The sequence below is a fragment of the Rutilus rutilus genome (assembly GCF_951802725.1).
Source record: "Rutilus rutilus genome assembly, chromosome: 3".
Classification (NCBI taxonomy): Eukaryota; Metazoa; Chordata; class Actinopteri; order Cypriniformes; family Leuciscidae; genus Rutilus; species Rutilus rutilus.
This window is the reverse complement of record NC_140211.1, coordinates 32,857,950-32,882,179: the sequence shown is the minus strand read 5'-3', so window position 1 is coordinate 32,882,179 and position 24,230 is coordinate 32,857,950. Positions and strand designations below refer to the sequence as shown.

The 24,230-nt window shown below is 36.7% G+C and overlaps 5 protein-coding genes across 7 annotated transcripts; 3 read left to right on the top strand and 2 right to left on the bottom strand.

Moving 5' to 3' along the window:
• Positions 1–271: 271 nt before the first annotated feature.
• Positions 272–8,730, bottom strand: ccne1 (cyclin E1). Of its 2 annotated transcripts, XM_084405180.1 has the most exons (12): positions 8,302–8,730; positions 7,784–7,837; positions 7,554–7,641; positions 7,400–7,462; positions 6,340–6,503; positions 6,047–6,182; positions 3,431–3,577; positions 3,188–3,283; positions 2,951–3,085; positions 1,503–1,614; positions 1,222–1,379; positions 272–1,025 (listed from the first exon to the last, which is right to left on the bottom strand). In XM_084405180.1, exons 2-12 carry the CDS (start codon positions 7,798–7,800, stop codon positions 909–911), a joined length of 1,233 nt encoding a protein of 410 aa, XP_084261306.1. In that variant the 5' UTR covers positions 7,801–7,837; positions 8,302–8,730; the 3' UTR covers positions 272–908. The 2 variants fall into 2 exon arrangements, with proteins under 2 accessions (XP_084261306.1, XP_084261307.1); XM_084405181.1 differs by lacking the exon at positions 8,302–8,730 and having other exon boundaries at positions 7,784–7,926.
• On the top strand, positions 8,718–12,992 carry LOC311287999 (uncharacterized protein F13E9.13, mitochondrial; the record flags this gene model as incomplete). Its single annotated transcript, XM_084405182.1, has 6 exons — positions 8,718–9,250; positions 9,321–9,403; positions 10,675–10,855; positions 10,934–11,084; positions 11,197–11,324; positions 12,802–12,992. The coding sequence occupies exons 1-6, from the start codon at positions 9,178–9,180 to the stop codon at positions 12,990–12,992; spliced, it is 807 nt and encodes a 268-aa protein (XP_084261308.1). The 5' UTR covers positions 8,718–9,177.
• LOC311288001 (uncharacterized protein) lies at positions 12,712–17,852 on the bottom strand. Of its 2 annotated transcripts, XR_014626856.1 has the most exons (5): positions 17,721–17,852; positions 16,243–16,407; positions 14,522–14,657; positions 13,539–13,834; positions 12,712–13,001 (listed from the first exon to the last, which is right to left on the bottom strand). XR_014626856.1 is itself a non-coding variant. In XM_084405185.1 (4 exons), exons 2-4 carry the CDS (start codon positions 16,370–16,372, stop codon positions 13,606–13,608), a joined length of 495 nt encoding a protein of 164 aa, XP_084261311.1. In that variant the 5' UTR covers positions 16,373–16,407; positions 17,721–17,852; the 3' UTR covers positions 13,030–13,605. The 2 variants fall into 2 exon arrangements, 1 of the variants encoding a protein (XP_084261311.1); XM_084405185.1 differs by lacking the exon at positions 12,712–13,001 and having other exon boundaries at positions 13,030–13,834.
• Positions 17,853–19,076: 1,224 nt separating this feature from the next.
• LOC311288146 (protein C19orf12 homolog) lies at positions 19,077–20,636 on the top strand. Its single transcript, XM_084405396.1, has 3 exons — positions 19,077–19,190; positions 19,585–19,781; positions 20,154–20,636. The coding sequence occupies exons 2-3, from the start codon at positions 19,622–19,624 to the stop codon at positions 20,432–20,434; spliced, it is 441 nt and encodes a 146-aa protein (XP_084261522.1). The 5' UTR covers positions 19,077–19,190; positions 19,585–19,621; the 3' UTR covers positions 20,435–20,636.
• A 1,197-nt stretch (positions 20,637–21,833) lies between these two features.
• Positions 21,834–22,958, top strand: LOC311287553 (protein C19orf12 homolog). The gene is made up of 3 exons (XM_084404448.1): positions 21,834–21,970; positions 22,195–22,363; positions 22,467–22,958. Exons 2-3 carry the CDS (start codon positions 22,204–22,206, stop codon positions 22,730–22,732), a joined length of 426 nt encoding a protein of 141 aa, XP_084260574.1. The 5' UTR covers positions 21,834–21,970; positions 22,195–22,203; the 3' UTR covers positions 22,733–22,958.
• The last annotated feature ends 1,272 nt before the right edge of the window (positions 22,959–24,230 follow it).

Genomic DNA, 24,230 nt, shown 5'->3' with positions numbered 1-24,230 from the left:
TTAAATGCGTTGCACTACAGGGTGTAGCCTTGTTAGTAAATTAAATGGTTGTCATCTAAAGCACTTTTTTTTTTTTTTATGCATTATCTCTTTGGTTGCTCATCTCATATAGAAATGGTAAAAACGATTTTCACAAAAGGTTATTTTAAAATATAAAAAGTAAATTAGAATATAATATAAAATATGGTCCATATATATATATATATATATATCAGATTTTATATATTAAAAAATATATGTTGAGTAGTATTAACATCAAGAAACAATTAAGTATGGTAATCATAAAAACTGCCTGAGACAGTGGCTTTATTTAGACATATGATATAAAGAAATGTAGCAGCATCTCGTTTAAAAACATACCTATAAAAAGTGAAGGTCAAATTTGGTTACAAACACACAGGAAGCGAAAATCTTAAATATAAAATCATTGTCCAAGCTTCTGAAGCTGGTGATTTCTCTGGTCCTTTATGGCAGTGGAGACTTGAGTCCCCGTGACAACCTGTCAGGATTTTGCTGGTCCAAATGGCAATCTGAGCAACAGAAACCCATGCCCATATTTGTGTGGGGATCTCTGTGGTCATCTTCCCATCTGCTCCAGTCCCACCCTCTTTTAGCAGCAACCAGAGCCAGTTACAGCTCTGAGATTTTGGCAGGTAGTCTACATTTGTAAAATAAAAAAAAATAAAAACGAAAACATAGACCCTTTGGACCATTAAAAAAAATAAAAATAAAAAAGGATGTCATTCAAGTCTCATAAGAAAACAAAACAAAAATTAGACATTTTTGGTCTTTTGAGTCTTATGCCAATGCATGTGAACTGATAGCTGGGTTTGTCCTATAATGCCATTCATTTGTTGATTTTCAATTCAAATCATCAGTCAGGGCTGTGTCCTATTCCATACATGAAGTCAGGAGACTGTGTTCTCAGGCTTCTCGCTGCTCTGTGGTGGTGTGAGCACTCCAGAGGGAATCGGAGACCTCTGACTGCTCTCGATGTCCACTAGCTGATATGAGTGCGCCTTCCCCTGAAGAACAAGAAAAGAAACAAGAAAACTTTAGGCAAGAGGAAATGAAAGAAACAAATGTTGTGGTTTGGCCAAATGCATGCACAATTCTTTAGTCAGTCAGTAGTGTTGAAGCCCAAGTTTTGATTGTGTGTGCATATGTAAAACTGGCCTGAGAAAATTAATTTGTGGCCTAGCTTCAAATGTAAAAACTTACCAGCCATTCCAAGTAAGCCACATGGGTCTGGATATTGTGCATGTCATCTGCTACTATTCCTTTGAATGTCTTGAGGTCTGAGCTGCCTGCTTCACGAATAGACATGGCGAAAGGGACCATCCATCTCACACACTCTTCCAAATCACACCACTTTAGCCCTGGATCAAAATATATATACATATTTGTGATTTACATTTTGTAATATACATGCTCCATTTAATAAAGCTATCGAGAAGAAATTCACAAATAAAAAATAAATAGAAAGTTGTTAAAAATCATACCTGAAACTTTCATCACTAGCTCTAGAGAAGAGAAGTGGAAGAGTGCAGAAGCTGCGAGGAGGCTGTAAGAGAACTCCAGACTTCTTGCATCCAGTACACACAGATCCAAGAGCTACACAAAAAGATAAAGACAAAATAAGATACTAAATCCTAAGTAAAGAGAGAGAGATCTGCTCAGAGAAAAAAAAAAAAAAAAACAACTGCCTGAAACATCCGCTCAGGTTCAACATGTATGCAAAACCTTTAAGCAAGGGACGCTTTTAGTCTCTAGCCAGTTTATATACTAGAATATTAGAATTACCATACAAATAATATATTTTGCTGTAACGATTCTTAACATTCAACTCTAAATACCGTTGACGAAAAACTAAAGAAAGACCTCGGAATGTATGCGTTGTTCACAGTACTTTTTAATATGTTCTTATAGGTTTTTAATTCTGGTAAATAGCTACAATCTCTTATTCAGTTCACAAAACAAGGTTTTATTTCATTACATTTATATAGTAACTTGTAGTGAAATGAATATGAAAGCAGTGTTTCTAAATAGTTCACCCAAAACTTGTCATTACTTACACGCATGTCATTCCAAACCTATGGAAGCTTGTTTCCGCCACAAAATAAAACATTTTAATTAAAAGATAATTGCGACTTTTTATCTCACAATTGCGAGTTTACATCTCTTTATTTCTCAGAATTGCGAGATATAAAGTCAGAATTGCGTGAAATAAAGTCGTAATTGCGTGTTATAAAGTCAGAATTCTAACTTTTTTTCCTCGCAATTGCGACTCTATATCACGCAATTCTGACATCTTTTCTAAAACAAAGACTTTATTTTATTTTTTTTTACCTCGGAATAGTTTATATCTCACAATTCTGACTTTATAACACGCAATTGCGACTTTCTCACAATTCTGACTTCATATCTCGCAATTGTGAGAAAAAAAAAAAGTCACAATTCTGACCTGATATAATCACAATTGTGAGAAAAAATTTTTTTTCAGAATTGTGAGATAAAAAGTCGCAATTATTATTTATTTATTTATTTATTTATTATTATTCATTGGCGGAAACAAGCTTCCATACAAACCTGCATGATTTAGGTAAAAAATAAAATAAAAAAACCCCGACATTTCAAAATATCTTATTTTGTGTTCCACAGATGAACAAAAAAATGTAAGTTAACAATTTTTTTGTTTTTGCCTTTAAAGCATATTTTCACAGAAAAGCCCCAGAAATGGAAAGAGTGCATTCATATATTGGGACCAGCTTTGAGAAAGATAAAATCAGAAACACAATGTACACCTGCAGTATGTGTAGTAGAAAACAAAAAAAAGAGTGCCAGGCCTTCACACTGCAGGACACGACACGTGCAGAATCACAGCTTTTTTGCGGTAAATATAGTCAGACACCATATTGTGATTTTAACACGATTAATTGTGAAGTCTTACCTCTGCAATCTGCGCAAATGTAGCCTGTGGGTACTGGGCTATGAGAACTTCAGTAGCCTCCTTTAGATAGGCCATCTGCATGTAGATGTTGAGCCAAGCCACTGGGGTTAAAGGACTCAAACTCCAATTCAACTTCTGAAGAAGAACAAATATGGAGTACAGCAGGCCACGACACCCATATAAGCAGCAGGGCTGCAGGTTTAAGCACAGTACTGAGGTTAGATGATGATAATCTACCTTCATGATGCTAATTTCCATGCAAAGAATGTCATCCTCGGAGCAGGCCCCATCAGTGACGTAAGCAAACTGATGCACTTTAGGAGGGTAAATTTCCTTTGAAAAGAACATAACGTCTATTACATTTCAAGGTCAAGTGCTGCACCTTAACGTTCTTAAAACATGGAATTACACTGATAGGATATTACAGTCCTTATCAGAAGTTCAGGCTGAAGTACAAGTGCAACTGAAAGTAAAACTTACCTCCATTTTGGCAGCTATGAAGAGACATGAGATGCCTACAAGCTGTAGTGTTGTTTTAAGAACATTCTCTTGTGTGGCCATGTAGCGATCGAAGTAGTCCTGACCCAAGTAAAACGTTTCTCTGTGTAACTTGTACACCTCACAAACCTAAAAGACAGTAGATGTCGGTGTCAAAGATCACCATTACACATTTCAGTGCTTATGCAAAAAAAAGAAAGAAAAAAAGTATTACCCATTTAACAAAAACAGACTTTAAATTCTAAATCCAGAGAACACCATGAAATTTATTTGTATGCTAGGGTATACGTTCAGTCAGTGTGTGACAGAGGTGTAGCAGTACATCAATTACAGCTCAGTAAGTACCTCCATTTCAAATTAACTGTTCAGTATGTTTGTTTTTCGGTACAGGAGGGGGAAATTCTAGGGCAAACTACCTACAGTTTTTCAGTAAACTCAGCATTCCTCTGAGAAATCAAATCCGCTCCCAATGTGAATGCCGATATCGTATTATACGAATGCTTATCCTTATGCGTTTGACCAACCCAAGCTACCGTTTGCAGACCGCTCTTTCGCATGCTGTCATTTCAATATGGACGGTATCCGACAAAAATGTAATAAATAGAGGCAAATCGCAGAAACTGCGAAGACTGCCCTTTTTGGGTAAAGATGGATTTATTTGGAATATACATAGAAATGTGAAAATATGCAAATGCCATAAGAGTATCAATACCTTGAAGACTGCCCATTTTAATATCAGCGTCAGGTAAGAGACTTGATGGTTTATTATAACCAGCTACTTCTAAAAACGTGTGTTAAGTTTATTTAAATAGGGTTTCAAATAATAAAGCTATATCAACAAGTAAAAAAATATAAATAAATTATAAAAAAAATAAAAAAAAAACACATCTAACGCGATTCATGCAAGCACACCTTCTGTAACGGCCATGTCCCAGAAAAAAAAAAAAACAACACTCCCACCTCTGTTATGCAAACATGTTTAGGACTAATTGGATTGTGTACTTTTCCCACCAATTTAAAAGAACAACAACTACACTGTTTAACAAGTCAATCAAGCTTTTTTTTACTTTTTATGATAGAACTTGACATTATTGATTTTTCAGTGTTTCTGTAAAATAATAAACTACTACTACTGCTAAAAAGCTGCTGGGCTCCTGAATAATTACAACATTGTCAGTTTGCTCAAACTGATTTACTGAAAACAAAATGCGGATTGTAATAGATGAGCGCTAGCCAATGAGATTGCCGCTTGTGCATTATTCCTGCCCTCTACCGAAGGAACCGGCAGTGGCTTCTGCTTGTTCTTTAAAGCTGAATAATTCCAAATGAAGACAGAAAAATTCTTTGTGGTATTTAAGTCTGTCTGTCTGTCTGTCTGTCTGTCTGTCTGTCTGTCTGTCTGTCTGTCTGTCTGTCTGTCTGTCTGTCTGTCTGTCTGTCTGTCTGTCTGTCTGTCTGTCTGTCTGTCTGATGCAGAACACTCCCAGCCTAGAGACAGTGAGCCGGGCGCCTTCACATTACAGTTTTCGGTGCGTCAAATACACTGCGCATCCATTGATATGAATATGAATAGTTCACTTTAAATTCAAAGAGTGAAACTTTCAAGTGCTCAGTCAGTGTTCAAATGTAGGAAAGTGAAAACAAATATTTCTGTGCTAAACTTATTCATAGCCTACAACTCAATCAGTAGCGAGTGAAATCTAACAATTTCAGCAAATGGCCAACGTTAGACAGTCACCCTAACGCAGGCATGGGCAAACTTGGTCCAGGAGGACCGCTGTCCCGCAGAGTTTAGCTCCAACCCGAATCAAACACACCTGAACCAACTAATCAACGTCTTCAGGATTACTAGAAGCCTACATGCAGGCGAGTTGTATCAGGGTTGGAGCTAAACGCTACAGGACAGTGAAAGCCCTCCAGGATTGAGGTTTCAGATGCGTTCACAACAACATATTGATATTAACGGTCATTTCCCCATCCAATATCAGAGTTTCAAATTAAGCTCCGCACATGCAAATCTTTTGCACACGCGGTGGTTAAAACATGCGTGCCAAACCGACACACCATGAGTACAGTTACACCGCCAGTGTAAGGTAAATGTCATCGTCAGCACAGCACATGTGTACTGTATGAACACAGCCAGATTTTTCTAACCGCGTACACTCTGCACTCTCAACTTGCACATACACCTTGAATATAAATGAATGAGATGGAAAAACAAACTTCTAGAAACGGCAACAACAATACACGGCGACATTGACGAGCACTTGTGTGAGAGATACAGGAAACTGTAGTTTACGCAGAAAATATATTTAGTGTTTTAATTTCTGGAGAGAATACGAAACATTCTAGTGCGCATTTGTCGATCGCCTGTGCTCACGCACGCTATCAAACGGATGAAGCAGTCACATAGAAATTCAAGTGTACTTTGGGCTCTACTTGCAGTTAGCTTTTAATTATAAGAAAACCTGAGAACTAGAGGAACAGCCTTTGTAAACAACTTGAGGTTTAGACAGGAATGAAGGAACTTGCGGTGTCCCCACCCCTCTTAATGAGATTAGATTAAGACGTGTGAATGGTTCAACAAGGATTACAAACCTCCATTAGCCAATCCAGCAGAATCGCTCTCATTTTGGGTTGGAGATTTGGATGTCTCTCCATAACGTGCTTATCTCGCAAGTAAAGTTTGTCTTTTCGAAGCAGGTTGTTCCACACATCATCTCTGCTTGCCCAGCTGTGAGAAATTACAGCAGAAAGTGTTAACTTTTTCATGTACATCCATATACTGTATATATCAAAGAATGTATCAACAAAAGTGTCTTGACTTAATGTTTGCCAATATAATAACTTGTATGACATGTCAATCTGCAGTTTGGAAAGTCAAATCTCACCAGAGGGCCGGCAGAGGGGTAGAGCGCGTGGGGGTGATGAAAACGCTTTCGGAGGTGTACTGTGTGAATCCCATGCTGCCAACAGCAACCGGTTCCTCGACTTCATCAGGTGTGGGGATCCGCCTGCATGGGCTTGTGTAACCAGTGTCAGGATTCCAGCAGGCCTGAGCAAGAGGACAAGATGAGAAAAGAAAAAAAAAGAGAAAAAAAAAGGTAAACTCTAACGGATATAAACAAATACAAAAGGCCGCCCTCTGCAACTACGACAGGCTTCAAAAGGCATTTTGAAAAGGACCTTCAATGGCACAAAAAAAAAAAGCTTCCTGTGTAAATTCAAGCCATGACATTTACCCTAACCACTCACAATACTAAAGTGGCATAGGCAACAATGATAACCATGCAACCAACCACTGTAGACATTGAGAGGGACAAACTCCTCCAATATGTAACATTCTTGATGCTGCTCTGTTTGTTGATACGATTACAAAAGTTTTAAATATTACATTTATAGGCTGGTCTTGCTAAATGTCAAAATTACATCAAAGGCTGCAGCCATTGCGGTTCAAAGATACTGAACATGCATTCAAGCTAGTGATTCAGTTTTTACCAGAGGAAGAAAGAGAAGTAGCTAAACAATATTTGGCAACTGTTTTATGATAGAAATGTTAAACAACCAAATGTAATAACCTTCTCAACTTTTGTCAAATTTCACTCTGAAGTGAAAATATAGGGCGAATCATTTACACGATTCATGTAATTCTTAACAAATATGCACTTTCAACATAAGGCATACAAATTTGAGTAAATGTGTGCATCTTTAAAAAAGATATATATTTTTGGGAAATAGTTTGCGATCAAGACATATTTATGGCCTTAATATTAGATTCGATGTCTCTGTATATATGAATAATTTCAGCACATTTTAGATAAGTCTCACACACCATTTTGTGATCCACAGAAAAGACTAAAATAAAAGTGGCAATTGGTTTGAATCACTGATATGAGATGCCTGGTGAGGCCTATGGATATTATACACACAACAGTCAGGATTCATCCATACCTGGGATGCACATGGTTTCTTTCTGGTCATCTCTGTGATTTCTTCGTCTAGATCTGGTAAATGCTGTGAATTCAAAAACAAAACTGTCAGAGACTTCATCACTCGTTATGTTTATAATATAGGCGCATTATAAAAAGTTGAATAGCTTCCTTACAATAGCCACGTCTGCTTTCCTCTTCCTGGGACGCACAGAATTGGTTTTAGGAGCTTCATCTGTAGTGTTAATCTGCTCTGTTCGTAGCCTGCGTCGAAAAATTATATTGTTACATTTCCACATTGGCCTGAAACGCTGTGACTGACTGGGCCAACTCGCTGCTGCAACTTTTCCATGCATGCACACTGATGGTCAAAACTGCCATAAAAAGACACGAAAGAGAAACTTACACTTTCTTGCTTGGCATGGTATCCACGCGTGTGACCTTGTTGATTGTCGAGAGCCTAAAAGATATAAGTGTTACTTTACAAAAATGTCCGATTTGTGGCTTTTAATCCCAACCCCCATCATGTAAATCTTCACAATGCGCTTTGGGCGCGGGGAAGTAGAACCGGGCACAATGTTCAAGAGGTCAAAACTACACGAAAAACACAACCGACCACTTCAAAACCACAAATATGTGCACTTTAAAGTCTATATTTTCAAAGTAAACCAAGTGCATGCCGATATTTCCATTATTTTTTTAATAAAACTACACGTTTGCATTGCTCAACCCAAGGGAGTCAGAAAATGGCCGAGCCAATCATTATTTCTCATTTCATTGAACCCGCTCTGCCAACAGAACCCAAAGTCTGGGCAATCCAACATTGAAAAGTTTGCTTCCCCAAACCCTTGTAATGCATCTTACTTATCTGATGTCACTTTTATCGATCTTTAACAATAAAATTGTGCAATGCATGTAGCCTACCTTAATATGCTCTCTGAAATGCGTTCTCTCCACGGATATCCTCAAAAGCAAAAGTTAGGATGGTGTGACACAAGGCATCATTTAGAAAAACTGATCAAAGAGTCTGTAAGCAGGGAGCATATGGCTAAGCTGTGATGTGTTCCGCAGTCCGCTCGCTCTGAGCTGGCGCCAGTAATTTTGCGCCTTGTCTTATAACCCGCCAGCAGTCGTTAAAAGGGGCCGTCAACGCGGGTCATTTAAAATGCCCGCTCTGCTATAACAACCGCGAAGCAGTGCGATCAATACCGCTGTAGTGCGATTGACACCGGCATGCGATATGCTGGCGTTATTATTCAAACATCTAATTTGCTCAATAAAACAAAGTTTAGAAACATGAAAATTTTGCCGGCAAAATGAGGCGTGTGTTTGGTGACGTCACGGCATTGAGGTAGCGGAAGTGCGTTGAGCACATGGCTAGCAGGCTCGAGAAGTAAACAATCCCAGTGATCATGTTAAATAGTTGGATGTAGTCCCGCTGTAGTGTTAGCGAGACATGAAGTTGAATGTTTTGGTTGTACTCTGATGGCCGTTTGAGATCTCAAGTGTTGTCAAGCTTATATAACGCATTATTTTGTTACAGTTGCTGCTATTAGGTTAACGCAGGCAAATCAGTTTCAGTGTATTTGACTGGCGCCCCCATTAGAAATACACAAAACTGCAATATACAGCAGCGTTTTAAAATATCATCAGAGGTGTATATTTTACATGTGGTCAGATGATTCACGTAGCTTGGATGTTATTAGATCCACACTTCTGTCAGTTAACCTTTGACCAGTCACATGACCATCAAAAAGTACACAAATCTTTTTTTTGTTTGTTTTGTTGTTGGCTTAAGAAATGAAGTTTTTAAATCTTTTCGGACGTTTAAAATCAAATGTCATTGGCATGATTCACGTCCGAGCCTTGCCAGGTAACGCATATGACGGGAGAACAAACTTAACATAAGAAAGACTGAACTTTTCATTTATTTTCTTTTACAGGAACCCCCTTGTACCGCGCTACTCTCCCAGAGATCACAGAGGAGGCATGTCGGGAGGCGGAAATTTACCACCAAGCAGGACTTGTATGTGCTCAATAAAGTTAAGGGTATCATTAGCATATATGTCTTTGTGTAGAATTATAATAATATCGCTCTTTCTAACATATAATAATCGCCTTATATTGTTAGCGGTGCAATTGATTCGCGAACGAATCATTCTTTTAATTCGGATCTTTTCAATGAATTACTATTAGTGTCGAATCTTTTATGCCTGGCGTCGGTTTGAACGATTCATGAACCGGTCCGAGCGGTTGTCGAGTCATCTGAATCATTGAACCGAGAATCATCTACGACATACTGATTTTTATTGTTTAAAAACAAGAACACTGCAATAAATTTATACCAAAAAGGACAACAAGAGGACAAAAAGGATGAATATGGAGATACCGTTTTCATTGCTTTGGGATGAACAGAGCTTTGGATAGGCTACTTGTCTAGAAAAGAGAGGTTTAGAGCCAGTACGTTCTTTTTTTATGTAGCCTATGTGAAATGTAGCACAAATTAATATGTAATATTGTCCTGTTTTCTCTTTTGAGTAGTGAAAAACTCAAAAGAAAACATCTTTAAAACAGAAAGATCTCAATTAAGATATTTTTATATATATTTTTTATATTATATTATATTATATTATTCCAGTATGGTATTACATAAGGAATTGTTGTTATCTCTGTTAAGAGAGCTCTAATTTTATAATATTTGCTTATTTAATATTTGCTTTGCGCACTAGTGTATAGATGACAGTAAGGCATTCATACTAAAAGCCAAAAAAATTAAATTTTGATACCATGTGGACTTTAAAGCTCAGACTGCAGTGGGCAGTTATAATAAACAATGTTAATTGTTCGTTGGTGTAAACGTCAGTATAGTTGTCGTCGCCCTTAACATGAACATTAAATTAATTACAGTAAATATTTAAAAATGGTAGTCGAAAAAAAAACACATGGCTGTGTTGGAATGTTTCATTTAGAGTAGGCCTATGCAATGATGTCAAGTAACACGTCATTATTTAATGACATAAAATAAGACCTGAATCAGATTCTTAAACCGATTCAAGGAAACAAGTCAGATCAGTCTTCGGATTTCTAATAGCTTCTTTCCAGTACGGGTGCCTGCAAGGGTCATAACCAGCATTCAATAGGAGATATTTTTCCATTTTCTTTTAAATGTGACGGAACGAAATTACATCATCAAACCAGTCTATTTGGTAAATGTTATCAGATTTTAGATTTCTCTTTTGTCAGATATGTTTCTGGTCAGTGTGCTCAATGTGTGAATGCTCATTCTCTGTATGACAGGATGGGCTGATCATTGAAAACATGCATGATATTCCATACACCCTTGAGGTGGGTCCAGAAGTGTGCGCATCAATGACAGCTGTGTGTGCAGCGGTCAGAGGACTTTATCCATCTTGGCCGCTCGGTGTTCAGATTCTCTCAGCTGCAAACCAATCAGCACTGGCTGTTGCCCTGGCCTCAGGTGTTCACATGACTGTACAAGCTCTCATGAATGCCATTTCAAGACATTTGATGAATATTAACCTCTGCCCCTCCACAGGGCTGGATTTTATCCGTGCAGAGGGGTTTGTGTTCTCACATGTTGCAGACGAAGGCCTGTTAAACGCTTGCGCTGGCAAGCTGCTGCGCTACCGCAGACACATCGAAGCAGAGCACGTTCAGATCTTTACAGACATCAAGAAGAAGCACAGGTATCTGTGATCTGAGTCAGAGTGCATTACGTGCTGGCTGACCACAGAGCTCGAACAGAGGCACAACACAGTGTGGTGGTTTCATTGTGTGATATATTTGATAATGTTACAGTGCTCATGCCCTGACTTCAGATGTGAGCATAGCTGAGACAGCCCAAGCAGCAGAGTTCTTCCTCTCTGATGGAGTCATCGTCACAGGAACTGCCACTGGAGCACAGGCTGATCCAGAGGAACTGAGGGGTGAGTCAGAATATACTTTAGTCTGACTGTGTAAAAGTGCTGTGTGTATTTTTTAATGTCTATATAGTCTTCAGTGTATCATTAAGTACATTTTTAAGATATTATGCTATCCAATATGTCCTCTTTAGTCAGTAACAAGGCTTTAATAAAATATTATAGCTAAAATATTGTAATATATTTTAAATGCAATTTATTCCTGTGACGGCAAAGCTGAGTTTTCAGCATCATTACTCCAGTCTGCAGGTTCCTAACAAAATCTCACAAAATAAAATCAAACTAGCGCCATTGCTAACTATAAATGTACTGATGTAAACATCATTTGTAAGGGATTAGTTTATCATTCAGGAAAAGTATTTGATATATGCAACTAGCATGATTTTTGAGTTAACAGGACTTTAGCCTTTTGTTTTTCTTGTTTTCCTTTACTACAGATTATTTTAAAGAAAATTAACACTTTTATTCACACAAAAAAGGACAGTAAATACTTTTTATTTACTTTATTTCTATTTCAAATAAATGCTTTATTTTTTTAACTTTCTATTCATCAAAGAATCCCGGAAAAAAAAAGTATCAAGGTTTTCACAAAAATATTAAGCAGCACGACTGTTATATTCCACTATTATCATTGATAATAATAATAAATGTTTCTTGAGCAGCAAATCAGCATATTAGAATTATTTCTGAAGGATCATGTGACACTGAGGACTGGAGTAATGATACTGAAAATTCAGCTTTGCCATCACAGGAATAAATAAAACTATAAATATATTAATAATATTATAGTAATAATATTTCAGTTTCACAGCATTACTGTATTTTTGTGTAGCCTTGGTCAACATAAGAGACTTGAGGGACAAAATCTTACAGACCCCAATTGTCCAAGGTTGTATGTTTGTGCAAAGTCCAGGAATCATTAGTGTTAAAACTGTACACTTATGTGACACTCTCTGCGTTCAATCCTATTCAAAGGTAAATCTGCTCATTTAGAAGTTAATCTGCTTCTAATATCTAATGGAGCCCATGCAGCCATGTGTGTGAAAGATAGTGGTGTCCTTTGGAAAGAGAGGATGCTGCGCAGTCTCCTGGCCCTGGCGACTGCCCCGTGTGGGCAGATGGCCTGCTTCCTGCCCTGCCCCAAAACCAATGGCCTTGTATGGGCTAACATAGACACCAGCACTTCCAGCTATTTTAAATCCCACTTCCAGATGGCTAGTGATCATGGAAGGCTGTAAACATAGGCATGAAAAACCAGGCCCAGTCTAGTCTGCTACTGCCCTGCTGCCTACTTTGGACTTGTGCCTATTGCCTTCCTTAGTTCTGATCCATTGGACTAGGGAAGCTGTCAGATGGAGGATGAGGCACAGTCTGCCAAAATACTCATTACAATGAAGGAACAACATGTTTTTGTATTTTTATGCATGCATGTAGCAGAAAGATGTCCTCACATTCATGTTTTGAGTCCTATTTGTTTTAACAGAGGTTACCCAGTCTGTACGGATCCCTGTTCTCATCGGTTCTGGAGTAACACATGATAACGTGGAGCAATACCTTCAAGCAAGCGCCATGATCATCGGCTCCCATTTCAAGAAAGGAGGCCACTGGGCAAATGGTGTGGATGCTGAGAGAATCAAAAGGTTCATGGGGAAGATGCACACACTTCGGGAGTGACTGTTGTGACTAAAATGGCACACAAAAAATAAATAAGAGCAATTGTGAAGATACAATATTTATTTTCACTTTTTAAAAAGTTTTATCATATATATATATTCATGAAGATAAAAAAGCAACACCAAAAAGGCATTTAAATATACAAAGTCAAATAATCACAGTAAATCATATCGCTTTGTCATGTGAGTAACATTAAGAAACAATTTTACTTTAACACTTGATGGAAAAATCTTCAACACTGAACTGTTTTCAAACAATGTTTTTTTCTTTTCTTATTTCTTTTAATATACATGCTCCAGTCACAGCAAAGCTAAAATAGAAGCACTCAAACATCATTACATAGCTTAAAAACTTTAAAGTACTAAAGGACTAATAATGCAAATTACTTGTAATTTTGTAACTTGCGCTTTTCAGAGTTATTTCAGTGTCACACTATCAGTGAGAATCCTGAAGATAATAATACCACACTGCATGTAATAAAACATTTTTCTTAATCCATCCTAGTCTTACAGGGGAATGGTTTCATGTCATCATTTGCAAACATACCCCCTTAAACCACTATTCACTCATCAAATCCTGTATGTTCAGTGGTTTCAGATGCAATCGATCTTTCTCAGTTGTTGTACAGGCGCTGAGCGGGCTGTTTGAAGTAGCCATAACGGCGCTCAGAAGGTGAATAGCGTGTTCTTGCGAGGTTTTTCCTGTTGAGGGCGCCACGGGTCAGCTTCCTGTGCTCATTATAGATTCTGGCACGCTGCACTGAGAGCAGAATGGTGCTGCAGGGCAAGGGGCTGCCCCATGCTGCTAACCGCCAAGAAACGTGACGGCTGACTGGCACTGGCCTAAAGGGGTAGATTGACAAATCACAAGCCAACATAACCACAGTTACAACTTGAAAATATAGGTTACATGTCCATGTGACATCAATGGACGTGGTTTCTTTATATATATATATATATATATTATATAATTTGGTTTATATTATAATATTAAGCAGCAAACATTTTCAACATTGATAATGATAAATGTTTTTGAGCAGCATATTAGAATGATTTCTGAAGAATCATGTGATGCTGAAGTCTGGAGTAATGATGATGCTGAAAATTCTACTTCATCACACGAATAAATTACATTTTAAAATATATTAAAATAGAAAACGATTATTTTAAATTGTAATAATATTTCACAATATTGGTAGCTCTTTATTTTACAGTTCTGTTTCGCAACATATTATGTACTTACTGTAGTAAAGACACAAGGTAATAACCCCTAAAGTGTTACCTTACACTACTCAGTACTTCTGTGGGTAAGTGCATTGAAAGTGTGTGCACTGTAAAATAAAGTGCACTATATTACTGTTTAACTGTATTTTTGATCTAATAAATGCAGCCTTTTTGAAATAAGATACTTCTTTTAAAAGCATTACAAATCTTATCGACTATTAAACACCTAACATGTTAAGTAGCTTAAATAATCAATATTAGCTCGATTCTAGCTGAATAAATGATTCTAGCTGTCTTTAAACTTACCTAGCCACATCCTCTGTTTCTTCATCCGAACCGAGGTCTCCCTGATCGGGCCTCATCTGGTACACAGACATGCTGGGGTGCTCGATTAACAGGTTCTCGAGAATGTTTGTGTCAGCTGAGCCAAGTGACAGATTCTCTGCACAGGAAGCATAAATTACTTTAAGTCAACAACATTACTAATGATCCAATTAGGCATGATTCAAAGCAGTTGTCGGCACCTAAATTCATGGGGCAAATTTTTTCTTTTCTTTTCTTGCACAGGCCCAATGAGTAACCTACACAATAAGGGATACTGAGGCTATAGTTGTCTCACAGGGATGTTTGCCACAAAGATGATATCTCAGTAACTATCCTTCGGTTTCACAGACAAGGCTTAAGCCTAGTCTCAAACTAAAATGCATGTTTCAGCTGTCTTAACTGAAGTCATATCTCAAAATGTGTCAGTGCCATTGTTTTGTCTCGAGATGCACGCCAGTAATGTTTTTTCTAAGGCACTTTAATAAAAGCGAACTAATTGTACTAAGGTCTAAATCCTGGTTTAATCTTAGCCCTCTCTGTGAAACCAGGCCTATAAGTCTCTGTCAGTGGAATTTATTATGAACATTTCTATACATTTTTGCTATAGCTGTTGGATAAAGAACTAAACACAGTACAACCACACTAGCATGCATTCAAGATAATGAAGGTTGATTTTAATTGAAACTGAACTGATCCTAACTGCTCTGTACGAGGGTATTTATTTGTCACGGTTTTTAAACATTACACATTTATATAATTTATTTATTACAATTTATCTTGACTAATGTTAAAGGTATAGCGGAGGATTTTCCCGCCCTCTCCACTTTTTGAAAAAATGCACATGCGCAACACTCTACCTGCTCCAGAGAGGGAACGCCTATTAAATGTGTGCACGAGAGAGCATGCACGAGCTAATCATAGCTTACATTAACTTTTACTAGCAGTGATTTTAAATGGATTTCTCCAAATAGCATGCCAAACTTTACCTGTCAAGTAGAAACTTCGCGACTGAGGCATCAGTGGGAAGCCCAACCTGTGTTTTGAGCGCACGCCATCGTGTGAATCGTGTGCACGAGCACGTACGACGGCCTTACATAAACATATCACCAGAATGATTGACACTTAGGAGGACCAATAGTCTTGATGATCCACCCGGAAAAAGAAAATCCTCCGCTATACCTTTAACGTTTGCATTTTTCATGAATTGTTTTGTTTGATAATTATTTTACTGTTTTAATTATGCTGAATATTTCAAATAGGCTGTTTAATGGCCAATTGCTTCTTTGACAGTTTACCCCATACACTGCGACAACATGACATGCTTTTAAAATGTTACAAAAGGTCAATGTGTGTTCAGTGAACTGCCCCAGTCTCTATCGTTTATTACAGTGGATCTCAACCTTTTTGACTTCAAGGTCCCCCATCCCCATAAAAATAACCAAATACTAAGAAATATTTCGTTTTTTAATTGCTTTAGCTTATTTTAATGCTCGTTTTGTCTTATTTTAAATAATAAAGTCATATTAAGGGCCCCTTGGAAGTTTGTTGAGGCTCCCTAATGGGCCCCGGCCTAATGGTTGAGAACTTGAGAAAATGTATGTAATGACTCTCACACTTTAAGCGTTATAAGATGTGATTACTATTAACATCAATAGATGAGTTACTGAACTGACAAAAGTTAACTTTGATCAATAATTGGTTACCATGTATCTTAATGATAACCCATTCTCCATCATCAAACTCAAGGAGGTTTGCACAGTTATCAGTTTCCTCTGCAACATCACTGTCCTTCTCTTCTCTTCCCACCAGCTGTGCAAGGATTCTGCTGATCATTTTCTGTTATGGCTTAGCCTTAGCCAGACTGCTACCTGTTAAAATAAAAATAAAAAAAAACAATAAAGAGTTATGTTGCCCTCTAGAGGAATCGACCTCCATTGCAATATTTTCCCTTTGCAATCCTAAAAGATTTTGTAATGAGCATATTTAGCATGCAAATATCTGCTGTTGCTGTTTATATAAGCTGTTGGTGGAAAGTAACATGCAGAATGTTTCAGGTGTCAAATTAGACAGCCTTATATAACAATAAATGTAAGGTCATGTTCTGCTAGCCTGCATGGTTCAGCTGATGCACTTGATATGTACCAGCTGGTTGAACTGAGACATGGTGTTCCTTTACACAGATCACTTATTTTTAACACTGTCTGGAATTATTCTCTAAATTTAGCTTCTTTATTTATTTATATTTTTACTAAATTCATCAATAGACTCTTGTACAGGATCAGATATGTCCAGGCATGTCGGCCTACTCTGCTAAAGGCAAATTAAGAAATAAATAAATTGCAAACTGAATTCTGAGAGCCCACTGTACAGACGCAGAACTGATATTTTTTTTCTACAGGTTTGAATTGCATCCCCATTACACAAATAACTTGTTTGTACACACCAGCATAACATTTCAAATTTTTTATTTATTTGTAGCTCCCTTTTAAATAGGCTACAGTTAAACGTTATATGAAATATTAGTGATGATTATTTTTGTTTGACAATTAAACGGTTTATTTTTAACTCTTTCCAAAGAAAAGGAACGCTGGTTTCTTTATGCTAGTAATAATGTTTATTTTTTTACGACTTTACGATGTGTATTGATAGTTGTTATATATATATATATATATATATTTCAGTTAAAGGTAGCCTACTTTCATCACTGTTATGTTTATTTTTGAATATCCTAAAATTATCCCCAATATAGCCTACGTCAGTGTTGGACAGGAAGGAGTGATCAGCTGTAGCCCTGACCATGTAAAGCATCTAGACTTAACAGTCAAGCACTGAATGTACTGTAGCCTACATTTATTTAAAGCAACTGAAGTAGCTCTACCATAAACACAACAGTAATAACAAGAAATTATTGTTTCTTCGGATTATCGAAGAAACTAATGATATAAAGGAACAACAAAATAATAATAGGCAAACTGCTTTTTTGTATAGGTTAGGCTATATATTCTATTCTCTTTCAGACATTTTCAAGGGATAAACTAATAAACTGTCTAAATAGATTTGAGTGTTAAATAGCCTACAAAACAATTAGCTTAAGTTATCTACGAAGAAACAAAACATTCACAAATTTGACATTTCAAAAAAATGCGGTAAAATCTGAATAACAACGATTAGTTTTGCCCACCTTATTGGCTGTCAGCAAAGTCGTTTTTGCAGCTTAAATGCCTCTGCTAGATCTAAATTGTGTTGTAGTCGCTGCCGTTGGTGTACAGTGTGGACTTGTTTATGTACACGAGGCTCCTCCCCCTTGTTATTGACTGTACTAACTCGACCTGACGTCAACAAGCTCCAGCCATGAGGCGGGGCGTCAACTGCATTCGTAGGCTACATGACATTCGTTCTTGTTTACATCGGAAGTCTCACAGGTGTTCACAGATAGGCTTTCACATACAATACTACAGAAAAACATGCATCTATTCAAAGCCGCAGACGCTGATTGGAAGATTTTGATCTCCTAACTGCTCACATGTCAAATTGACTGATCATAGTGCTGCATAATGCACAATTATAAAACACGTGAAAAAGTGAAATGCACAAGTCTGTTACTCTATTTCTTTAGCGCTGTCTCAACTAATCTAATATTCCTGTAAATTAGTGTCAAGTAGCCTAAGAGCAGTTGTTTTAACCAACTAACTGAAAACACAGACATTAGTGCATTAACATCATTAACACATTATGCCATCCCCATCACCATTTAATTTCAAAATTCTCATTTTATTTTTAATGTTTTTGATTAACTAGTTTTACTTTATTGCATCACCCTTTTGCTCCTGTTATTTATTTTATTGTTTGTGAACTATCCCTTTAAGTCACACTATACCACCCTTCAAGGGGACAGAAGTTGTTAAAACAAACAAACAATGTTTTTAACAACTTCTGTCCCCTTGACTTAAGTGTGACTTAAAGCGATAGTTCACAAAAAATAGAAAATTCTGTCATCATTTGTTCTGTTAAACACAAAAGATTATATTTAGAAGAATAATGTTAACCAGAGAGTTGACAGCTCCCATTGACTTCTAAAAATATACTGGAAGTCAGTGGGTGCCGTCGACTGTCTGGTTACTAACATTCTTTAAAATATCTTCTGTGTCAACAGAAAGGAACTCATTACATGTTTGGAACAAATTGAGGGTGAGAAAATCATGACAGAATTTTAGGGTGAAATATCCCTTTAATGGTTAAAACAGTATGGGACCGTTTTGAATAACCTGAGCCAATTAGTTCCTTATTTTACTTGTTTATCTGTAATCTCAAAATGTCAGAAAAGACCCACCTTATGATAAACATATTTGCAAATGATTTAGGCTATATAGACCTACAGTAATCTGACTGGATCTTGAAGAGTAAATGCATAAACTAATCTATAGGATGTTGCAATCTTAGTATGAGATGCCTCACGTGTCGTGTTTTCATATTGATATTGTCATAGAGATAATGATAACACAAATTAAAGCGAGAGGAAGGCAATCGCCTCTGCTCCACATCAGATGAGCAGACTGCAGAATTGTGCAAGTAACTTGAGCAATCCCACTCTGATTTCACCCAAAGTGACTGTAACAGGCGTCTGCTACAGCTCCTCTTTAAAGAACTAAAGGTAAGCTCGAGTAAAATCGAGTTGCATTAATGCAGTTTAGTTTTTTTTTATCATATTAATGCACATTACGTATCCTAAATGTCAAAATGATAACAGTATAGTCAATGAAATAGACTTTGTTTTGTTTTAAAATTACATTTTAAAAATTATTTTAGTTTTTAAAGATAATATTGTGTAATCCATAATGTCGAATATCTCACAATTGTCCTAAGAGTAATCTTAGTTTCTATTATTTTCCCATTATTCAATTGCAGATTGTGAAATATAAATATGTAGTACTGCCTGTAATAATATTTGCTATCATGAAATCATTTGAAATAGGCCTAGTTATATTCTCAGATGCTACACGTGAACTGGCAACGCATTTGAGTATATTCAACTCTTCTCATTTAAGGGGGAATTATTATTTTTCTCTTGACATCATCATCATCATGAGCGGGCGAGTGGATGACGTTATGCAGCTTTGCTGTGAGGTCTCGGCCAGCAGGGAGATGAAAGCAGCGGTGAAGAGCTCTGGAAAGGGAGCTGCAGCGGCTGGTGGAGGGGCTTTTGTCGGGGGAATGGTTGGAGGCCCGGCCGGTATAGCTGTTGGTAGGATCATGCCTCTGTTTCCCATGCAATCCACGAACTTTCATCTAGTTTCATCATAGGGTGGTGTAATATTATCTTGAATTTATCTTTTTTTTTTTTTTTTTTCTCAGCCCTTTCACTAAGGCGACACCATCAACACCAAAAAAAAGAGTTAAAAACACATAGGACTATGTGTGTTATATTATAGACATGTATTATAAACACAAGATTACTTAGGCTACTTTAATCTTTTGATAGCCCTAATATTTTTATGTTACAATTTTTTTTTTTTTTTTAGTTTAACACTATTATTAAGCTTTATAAGTAGAGCTTTAATATAAAGAGATAAATTAGTCATATTCTGCGTATGAATCTGTTGATATATTACTCTAGGTGGTACTTTGGGAGGTCTCATGGGAACTTGGATGACCAGTGGTCAGTTCAAACCTCTTCCTGAGATCATCATGGAGCTGCCTCCTAAATATAGGGAGAAACTGTACTCTGATGTCATGGCTGCACTGGGGACACTGGACTGGACAGACGTCACTAGCCTCATTGCTCTGGTTATGGGCAGTGCCACTCTGCAAGAACGAGTGTTTGCTGCTATACTCTATTATGCCACGAAAGAGCTCAAGGCCGAAGTGCAGTATGAAAAATTACCACTAAAGGGTTAATGTCAACAGCCAGGGTTTCCGAGTCCTGGTCATGTTTGTTTATGTATTTGATATAATCCTGTTGCTTTTGTACTGTTCATGTTTTTCTGCAACTCCTGTTCAGGCTCCTCTTAATCTTCTTCTCTCTTTCTATACCAGTGCCATTTAAACCATTAGCTATTTCTGTACAATGCAGGTTACTCTAATAAAGCGCATGTAACGTTTCTGTGGCTAAATATATTCTCTAATAAATATATATCTCATCTTTGGGATGTATTATTATTTTATTCATTTTATGTTTTACTAATTATATTTTATATCATTTGTAAATTATATGGAGTTTAAACCAATAAACTTTTATTTCTCATATATATACAGTACTGGTCAAAAGTTTGAAACACGTTACTATTTTTTATGTTTTTGAAAGAAGTATCTAATACTCATCAAGCCTGCATGTATTTGATCAAAAAAAAAAAAAAAAAAAAACCTGTAATATTGTGAAATTTTAACACAATTTAAAATAATGGTTTTCTATTTTAATATACTTTCAAATGTAATTTATTTCTTTGATGCAATGCTGGATTCACTGATGAATAAAAAGTTAAAAAGAACAGAATAATAGTATAATAATTCAAAGTGGAAATCTTTTCTATAACAATAAATCTTTGCTATCACTTTTTATCAATTTAACAGATCCTTGCTGAATAAAAGTATTAATTTCTTTCAAAAAAAAAGAAAGAACTACTGACCCCAAACTTTTGAACGGTAGCCTTGTGTATATTGTTACAAAAGATTTATATTTTAAATAGATGCTGTTTTTTTTTGCAAAAAATTAAAGTCCATAAAACATATATAAAATTAAAATGTTATAAAAAAATAATACAAATATTAAGCAGCACAACTGTTTCCAACATTGATAATAAATCAGTATATTATAATGATTTCTGAAGGATCATGTGACACTGAAGACTGGAGTAATGAAAATTCAGCTTTGCATCATAAATTAAAATAGAAATCCATTATTTTAAATTGTAATAATATTTCACAATATTACTATTATCTTTTCTTTATTTTGATCAAATGAATGCAGGCTTCATTAGCATAAGAGACTGCTTTCAAAAATTAAAAATAGTATGTTTCCAAACTTCTGACTGCTAATGTCAAATAGAATTATCCACATGCATCAGCCAAGGTTTGAATGACTCAGCTTGACGAATGCAAACAGTTTTACTTTTACTTTTAACTTAGTGTTAGCAATGTTTCTACTTCTTGGGTGTCACAGTTTTACAGAATCTTAACATTTATTATTTATTTAATAATTCAATTGTTTTACTACAACGACCTGAAATCAATTAAATAGATGAGACACGTAGCCTATTTTAAGTGTGTGTCCATCTGACTAGTCAACTACAGTCGAATGTAAAGCGCAGAGACGAAAGGTATATAGGCCTAGCCTATATAAGCTGAGCAGAGCGCGGAAGTGCATGTTTATAGGCAGTCATGAATGTGATACCGAAAGTAACTTTACCCTGGTCGAGTTGAAAGAAAGACATTAAGGTAAGAACTAAGAACTGCAAAGCCTCGTTGAGTAAATTCATAGATGTAGTTTATAAAGTAGGCTAGCTAGAGAGCAAATTGCAGTGCGTCGATCCTATTTTCTCAAACATGAAAAGTATAGCGAGGCCTCAAAAATACCCGGAATGATTAAAGAAGTTTGTGTGTCGTTTGCAATTTTTCCTCTTCCTTTATACGTGTGCATCGTTGTTTATTGATATTTTCAGCACGTCAAAATGGCAAATCGAAAAGATGATATTATGAAACTCTGCTGTGAAATCTCCGCAAATAAGAAGATAAAAGCAGCATTTAAGAGCTCAGCGAAAGGAGCCGCAGTTGCTGGTGGAGGTGCCTTTGTAGGAGGTCTGATCGGAGGTCCAGCTGGTATAGCTCTTGGTAATGTTTATCCGTGATTTCTTGCTATCCTCAAACGTCTAGTTCACTTATTAACCACAAGATGGTGCTATAGATTGGTTTTATTTATGTATATTGCTTACAGGTGCTGCTTTGGGAGGTGCGCTGGGAGGATGGATGACCAGTGGCCAGTTCAAGCCACTTCCTGAGATCATCATGGAGCTGGCTCCTACACAACAGGAGAAACTGTACTCTGATATCATGGCAGTAATGGGTACACTGAAATGGACTGACCTCCCTCAGTTAATAGCTCTAGTTAATGGGAATACCGCTCTACATGAGCAGGTTCTGGGTGCTATACTCAATTACACTAAAAACCAGCTCAAAGCTGATGTGAAGTATGAAGATTGAACACTGAGGGTGAATGTCACGTGTAAAATTTTAACCCTCATCCTTCCCTCGGGTCATTTTGACCAAAGATGAATATATAGGCCTATATATTTTTTTAAATTAAACATTGAGTGTTCATCGGAGTGGTCCAAGACCTTAGGACCATTGTCACACTTGAACTTGGAATACACAATGAACATTTACTGGTTTAAATAAAAATAAATAAAAAAAGAACAATTTATCCTTCCTTTGTGGGTCAATTTGACCTCCATTAGAATTAATGGAATGTGAGGATTTTTTCTTTTCTTTTTTTTTTGTCAAAAGAAATATAAAGAATCTGGCACAATCCAGAATAAACATACACAAATGAAGGCATGACACACACACACACACACACACACACACACACACACACACACACACACACACACACACACACACACACACACACACACACACACACACACACACACACACACTTCAATTCCCATTAAAATGAACATATAGGGGGGGCAATGTATTTTTCTTCAATTTTTTCAAAATCAGACTGCTCACAGATATGAAGTTGTTAGATTTGAACACATTTACAATGCAGAACAGGAGAACAGTCCATTTGCTCCATATTTATTTACATTTACAATATTTATTTATATATATTTACGGTAGGAAATTTACAAAATATCTTCATGGAACATGATCTTTACTTAATATCCTAATGATTTTTGGCATAAAATAAAAAGCGATAATTTTGACCCATACAATGTTGGCTATTGCCACAAATACCGTGCAACTTATGACTGGTTTTGTGATCCAGGGTCACATTTATATAAAGTACAATTTTAGGCCTTCTGTCATTTTGACCAGCAAGGAAAGGATTTGTTACAACGTGCAAGGAAAGGATGAAACACTAGGCCTATATAAGGATGTGGCAAAGTAGAACTTGCAATAGGCCTAAGTCAGACAGTTTACATTTTTGACAAATCTCAAATGGGCAACTAAAACATGTAATAATACACAATCATGTAAATACACTCATGGCCATGTAGATCATTTATTAAAGTTGTCACAATGCAAAATGTGTAATTTAGGTGTCACTGCTGAATGGACATACATGCACAATGTCGATTGTGTAAATGCGAGTATCTTTTTATCCCAAGATGCAAAATATGGAAACATAAAAAGGTAATATTCCATCAAAATATTCCATCTTTTGGCTCACAAATTTCAGAGTCAGACTGGTAACTCGAAGGTTGAGGGTTTGATTCTCAATACGGGCAGGGAATGACTGAGGTGCCCTTGAGCAAGGCACCTAACACCCCCAATTGCTCCCGGGCTGCCCAATGCTCTGGGTGTGTGTATTCACTAACTTGGATTAAATGCAGAGGACAAATTCCAAGTATGGGGTACCATACTTGGCCTTCAAATGTCACCTTCACTTTCGTAATATAGGCTATAACCGTGGAAAACCAATGTATTCAAAATCAGTATCTCTTACTGATATTTGTAATAGGTGGATGTC